The sequence below is a fragment of the Eriocheir sinensis genome, chromosome 49 (genome assembly GCF_024679095.1).
Source record: "Eriocheir sinensis breed Jianghai 21 chromosome 49, ASM2467909v1, whole genome shotgun sequence".
NCBI lineage: Eukaryota > Metazoa > Arthropoda > Malacostraca > Decapoda > Varunidae > Eriocheir > Eriocheir sinensis.
This window is the reverse complement of record NC_066557.1, coordinates 9,076,708-9,083,885: the sequence shown is the minus strand read 5'-3', so window position 1 is coordinate 9,083,885 and position 7,178 is coordinate 9,076,708. Positions and strand designations below refer to the sequence as shown.

The 7,178-nt window shown below is 38.0% G+C and overlaps 1 protein-coding gene across 6 annotated transcripts in view; it reads right to left on the bottom strand.

The window, feature by feature from the left end:
• Positions 1-2,958: 2,958 nt before the first annotated feature.
• LOC126981842 (mucin-5B-like) overlaps positions 2,959-7,178 on the bottom strand; it is a 9,747-nt gene continuing 5,527 nt past the window's right edge. For 2 of the 6 annotated variants that reach the window (XM_050833419.1, XM_050833420.1), the window contains one exon: positions 2,959-6,108. In XM_050833419.1, coding sequence (XP_050689376.1) covers positions 5,792-6,108 — 317 coding nt within the window. In that variant the 3' untranslated portion in view covers positions 2,959-5,791. The other 4 variants (XM_050833423.1, XM_050833422.1, XM_050833425.1 and 1 more) reach the window with 4 other exon arrangements.

Genomic DNA, 7,178 nt, shown 5'->3' with positions numbered 1-7,178 from the left:
TTTGTTTTGTTTTACTTACTTACTTCACTCCTCGCTAATCATTTTTGCCTCTCCGTATATCTTTTTTTTTCTATTTCGTTCGTCTCTCTCTCTCTCTCTCTCTCTCTCTCTCTCTCTCTCTCAACTGCAGTGCCAGCGGACATAAGGGCTTTAATAGAATACCGCTGCTCCAGTCATCAAGGCCCGCGGTCGACGTCGCCATCATGTGAACGTTTATAGCCTATTATTACATATGAAACTTTTTATAAAGAACAAGATCTCGGCTGTCAGGAATTTTTTGTTTTTGGTTTAAAGGCATAACAATTTACCCTAATAAGTGCAGTATATTTTTAAATGTATCATAGTTTCATAAACAGCTTAGAGTTGCTCTTGACTAAATTTGAACGAAACTAAAAGCTCGTGTCAAAATGTAGCGACAGAGCCTAAAGAAAAAATATTTATCAAGCGTTAGCGACGGGCACTTTTGATAAATATCTATCTTAAAATTATGTAGAGTGCACCTGTGACCACCGATCACCACAACACTACGATTTCGATAGGATATAATAATTTTCATGTCGCGTGGAGGGGTTGCCAGATGTCGCTTTTTGAACGAAACTTACTGGAAAGTGTGTCACTACACTCTATAGCCGACTGTACATACATACATATATATATATATATATATATATATATATATATATATATATATATATATATATATATATATATATATATATATATATATACACATACACATATACATATATACATATCTATCTATCTATCTTTCATACATTTTGTACTTTTTCAAGCAATTATATGGGGGCTTCGTGGTGCAGTGATTAGCACACTCGGCTCACAACAGAGAGAGCCCAGGTTCGATTCCCGGGCGGAGTGGAAAAATTTGGGTGTCTTTTCCGATACCCTACGCCCCTGTCCACCCAGCAGTGAATGGGTACCAGGTATTAATCGGGGGTTGTGTCCCGTCTCCTGGGATCTGTTCCCTTCTATAATTCCTTGCCCTTCTGTCCCTCTCCGGCATATGACTACAGATGCTGCGCCGACTAAACGAAACTTTCCAACTTCAAGCAATTATGGCTCATTCATACATTAACATACGTTTGAATTAATCTACATTTATTTTAATTTAATATACATATAATATACATTTAATATACTCCTACTAAAACACACTAAAACACACACACACACACACACACACACACACACACACACACACACACACTACTGCTACTGCTATTACTCTTACTACTATCACTACTACTACTACTACTGCTACTACTACTGCTACTACTACTGCTACTGCTACTACTACTATTGCTACTACCACTACTGCTACTACTACTACTACTATTGCTACTACTACTACTACTACTGCTGCTATTACTACTACTGTTACTACTGCTGTTATTACTACTACTGCTACTACCACCACTACTACTACTACTACTACTACTACTACTACTATTACTATTACAACTACTACTACTACTACTACTACTATTACTATTACAACTACTACTACTACTACTTACTACTGTTGTTACTTCTACCACTACTACCATTACTGCTACTACTACTACTACGCCATAACTACATGTTTCCTTCTAATAATGTTTCTGATGAAGATTTGATGGATGTTTTTAATTTCGATGAAATATTCAGGCAAGAAATTTATGAAAGCTTTGATCCGTTAAGTGTGCAAGATAACAATTATAACAATGATATCGATGTCAATCAGTTTTATATAAGATCCAGAAACATTAACTTTCCTAAATCTGAATACATTTTTCTTGATAATTTATCTTCTCTTTGTAACAATAGTGATTTTAATTTATTAACACTGAATGTAAGATCCATATCCACCAATTTCCAATATTTCAAAGACACTGTACTGTCTGACAATGTAATTTATGACGTGCTTGGTTTCACTGAAACCAGGCTCGACGCAGGCATTTCTACATTGTATTCTTTGACAGCATATGAAATGTTCACAAATAACAGGAACAGGTATGGTGGGGGTGTGGCTGTTTACGTCTCGAACAGGTACACAGGTCATAAAGTAATATTGAATTCAGTCGAATGGAAACATTTATTGAGAGTGTGGCAGTGGAAGTAAAATTTAATGGTAAAATATTTTTATTTATATGTATATATAGACCTCCTCAAGGTAATGTGAATAATTTTCTTAATGTTCTCAATGAAATTTTAACTACTGCAAAAGACAAAAATCCTAGTGAAATATTTATTTTTGGAGATTTAAATATGAATTTATTACATAATAATGACGATAACATTCAGGACCTTATGAATTTAATGTATAGTTATTCCCTGTTTCCACTGCCAACCCTGCCAACACGAGTTACGGCCACATCCGCCACCCTTATAGATCACATTTGGTCCACATGTGTTGAGAACAACGTAGGAAATTATGTAATCAAAACTGATATTACTGATCATTTTCCAGTGATATCTTTATTTAAATGTAATAATATTCCATCTCCTCCCACATTCATAACGAAAAGAACGTTCACCCAGGAAGCTTTAGACACATTTAGTGCTGCACTTTCTCACACAGATTGGTCTGATGTCATAAACTGTACATGTCCTAACAACTCCTATAATCTATTTTACAACAATTTCAAAACAAATTATGATAATTTCTTCCCTAAGAAAACAATTAAAGTTAGTAACAAAATAATCGCAGTCCACACATTATTCCAGCATTAAAGAAGAGCATTAGAAAAACATAGACTTGAAAAACTAGCACATAAATGGCCTTTAACTTTTCGAGAGCAATATAGGACTTTCAGAAATAGACTAACATCACTATTTAGAGAATCAAAGAAGAAGTATCACCAAGAACACCTATTAGCTAGCCAAGGCAACCCTAAGTCTCGCTGGAAGTCAATAAATAACTTATTAGGTAGATCTACAGATGGTAAAACAGTGAAATTGAGCTACGATCAATTTGTTACAACATTCCAGATAAATTTAATGAACATTTTTTGAAAGCAAGTCAGCAAGCAGCAGAAACTGTAGGTAATGAATTTTTAAATTATTTACACAACTCTCCCAATTTTTCTATGTATTTATTTCCTGCCACAAACTTAGAAATTGAAAAATATATTACGGCATTTAAAACTTCTTCCTCCGGATTTGATGATATTTCCCCAATTGTTTTGAAACGCACAGCTAATAATATGTCCATTCCATTAACACACATAGTGAATCCGATGTTAAAAACTGGAATATTTCCGGATGCACTTAAAAAAGCCAAAGTTGTACCACTACTTAAATCAGGCAGTAGATCCGATATTAAAAACTATAGACCTATTTCAATACTTCCAGCATTTAGCAAGGTTTTTGAAAAAGTTATTACTTCCCGTCTTGTAATTTTTTTTTAAAACAATAATCTACTCACAGACTACCAGCATGGGTCTAGGGCAGGTCGTTCCACAGAAACAGCTATTTTACAGTTCATATCTAATGTATATCAGTATTTAGAAAAGAAACATTATTTAATTGGAATATTTTTAGATTTATCTAAGGCATTCGATACATTGAATCACAAAATTTTATTGAGTAAGCTAAGTCACTATGGCGTTAGAGGTATTCCCTTAAAACTATTTGAAAGTTATTTAACCAATAGGTCACAAGCTGTATATTGCAACGCCACGTATTCTTCTTTTAGGGCAATCAACAAGGCTGTACCGCAGGGGTCAATATTAGGACCGATACTCTTTCTCATCTATATAAACGACATTGTTAATGTAAGTTCTAAATTCAAATATACGATTTATGCTGACGATACAAATCTTTTATTAGATAATGTAAACATTAACGATCTTCATATAAATTTAGTTACAGAACTAGAAAAAATTAATTATTGGACTAAAATTAATGATTTGAGTCTGAATATTGCAAAAACTAATTACATATTTTTTCAAAATCGTTCATTACAATATAACATTCCTTCTATAACCATAGAGGGAAACACATTAGACAGAGTAAATTTCACAAAATTTTTGGGTGTTTACATAGATGAGAATATGAATTGGAATCAACATATTTCATTTGTCACAAATAAATCAGCAAGGATGTGCGGTATTTTATACAGAGTCCGCAATAATCTCACACCTGAATCCCTCACTAGTATTTATTACACACTTTGTTATCCCCATCTCACCTATTGTGTATCAGTCTGGGCCTGTACTTGGCAGTCCTTCATTAAGAGAATATCAGTAGCTCAAAATTAAATTTTTAGGTGTATATTCTATATGAGTAGGTTTGAGTCAACACGAAATATAATTAATACACAAAATTTTCTTAGTTTTCCAAATATTCATAAATATTTTTTATTGTTAAGCATTTACAAGTGCCTTACACAGTATTGTGGAGGTCAGCCTTTCAGACTGGTACACACATCATACAACATTCGAGGTAATGATATCAATCTCATATGTCCACAGTTCAGAACTTCTCTCTTTAAGCACAGTATATTATACTCAGGTCCCCAAATGTGGAATTCATTGCCTCTACATATTAAGACTCTTCTCAATCATATAAATTTATCCATTTTTAAAAAATCTGTGAAAACTTATTTATATAATTGTCAAAGTAGTAATCAAATGTAGTGTGTGATATGAACTTAGTTTCACAAGTGTAATGTTCATTATTATTATTATTATTATTATTATTATTATTATTATAATTGATATTGTTATTGTTATTCTCAGCAACATATTATTATAATTATTCTTATTGTTCTATACGTTAGTTAATAATATATTAGGTACCAATTTTGTGCCAATGTAAACATTAAATAAAATAATATAATTCCATGTCTGTCGGGAAGCTTCGGCTTGACAGGCTGTGCCATTGCCATGTTTTATGTTATACTTATATATAACAATATTCTTATACTTTAAAGGCAATAAATATTTACTTACTTACTTACTTACAGTTCACAAAGACAGTAAACGTACACTTAACACATCTAAAATCAAAGGTTCCCGTCTCGCGGGGCACGCCTGGCAGGACACGCCCATGCCCACCAACACCCGTGCCCGCTCACAGTGTTTTATCGTATTTGTTTTATTGTCTGTCCTAAATATTCGCTAAAGTACAAAGGCGAAGTCCCCGCCGTGAATGTTCGAGCCTCGCCTAACTTCCGAACTCGCATTTGTTGAAGACCCCGGACCTAGGGTTGTGCGTGCAGGCCAAGGAGACTAGAATATCATTATAGTCTCCTTGGTGCAAGCCTGCGGTGGCCGTCACGAGACACACTGAATCACGAGACCCTAAGCACCTCGTAGAGTGCGAGGCTCGTAAATCCCTGTCCCGTCCAGCCAGCACCTCGCATCCTGCCCGCCGGCCACAGCGTTGACTCTGCCCTGTGTCTCCCGCCCTCTCCTAACTTCCGAGGGTGCCATAGTAGCTATATTGTTCCATTGTAAATTTGTTAAACTTGACTCTGTTGTGCGACAACTGATTTGCAGTCCACAGAGTCACAGGAATCAGGTTTAGCCCAACACATCCAATTTCAGTAAGAAAATTCACGAATCTCCCTCAAACACGCCATGAAGCCCTGACTCCACGCGTGCTTGGGACGACCCTGGGCAGGCCGTTTACTTCTTCGAGATCCTGGCCGTGCCTGGGGCGCAAAAACTCAATTTAAAAGCAGCAATTTGAATTTCGCGCGCCATTCTGCAGCACGCCGCCATGGGCTCCATGCGATCTGAATATTTATGTAAATCTATGTAAATCTGTAGCCATAACACAATTACTAAAGAATTTCATAAATGTAGTCCCCTGAATCTTCTTCCATCTCTCCCTCGCCTGCGTTTTTAAAGATGACCTTTGTTCTTCCGCTAACAGGCGTTTGGGTGCAGCTAAAAGGTTCGTAGAGTTCGTTTTCCTGGACTTCCGTCGTTCCACCAGCCGCTTTCTTTCCATAACATTCGTAAAGTTCGTTTTCTATAACTTCCGTCGTTCTGCCAGCCGCGCCCTCTCCGTCGCTGAAGGCTTCATAGATTTCGTTTTCTATAACCCTTACCGTGCTGTTGTCCCTCGCCTCCGTGTGTGTGCTGCTGCCTGCCGCGTCTGTGGGGGACAAGGCGTGTTCATTAGTGCTGGCCTGTCCACCCTAGCCTGGCTGATAGGCTCCTCCCCCCTCCCCGTGAAGGACATATCCTGGGCCAGTCACACACACACACACACACACACACACACACACACACACACACACACACACACACACACACACAGTTCAGCCCGTGGTATATACACACACTTATAGTTTGCCATCTCAGCAGACTGAGGTTCGGAACTTTCTCAGGCCGAAAGGATTTCCCGTTAGTAAGGAGCAGGTACTGTCGGGCATTGGTACTGTCCCCCTCGAGGAAGGGGACGCGAGTGTGCCAGTCAGGACAATTAACGAGCCTACACCATACAACTGCACTCTCCTAGGGTCATATTACAAGACATCTCGCAGCCCAAGAACACATTATTGACAAGGCTTTCGTAGGAGTTGTGGGCGTTTCCAGGAGTAGTTTTTTGACCCTGGTGGTAGTTTGACCCTTCTTCTGTACCATGAACCTGAAGAAACACTCATTAGAACCCGACTGTCCCCCTCTCTGACAAGGCTTTCGTAGGAGTTGTGGGCGTTTCCAGGAGTAGTTTTTTGACCCTGGTGGTAGTTTGACCCTTCTTCTGTACCATGAACCTGAAGAAACGCCCATTAGAACCCGACTGTCCCCCTCTCTGACAAGGCTTTCGTAGGAGCTGTGGGCGTTTCCAGGAGTAGTTTTTTGACCCTGGTGGTAGTTTGACCCTTCCTCTGTACCATGAACCTGAAGAAACACTCATTAGAACCCGACTGACCCCCTCTTTGACAAGGCTTTCGTAGGAGTTGTGGGCGTTTCCAGGGGTAGTTTTTTGACCCTGGTGGTAGTTTGACCCTTCTTCTGTACCATGAACCTGAAGAAACACTCATTAGAACCCAACTGACCCCCTCGTTGACCTTTAGAAATAATTGATGTGAGAATCGAAAGTATCTTGTAATACCAACCTTAGCTGCTGTCTTTCCCTCTCCCGCACCTGTACCCTCACCACTAACCCACCTCCTCCTCTTATTATACCCTTGATAAAAAAAATAAAAGGCCCTAACTTGA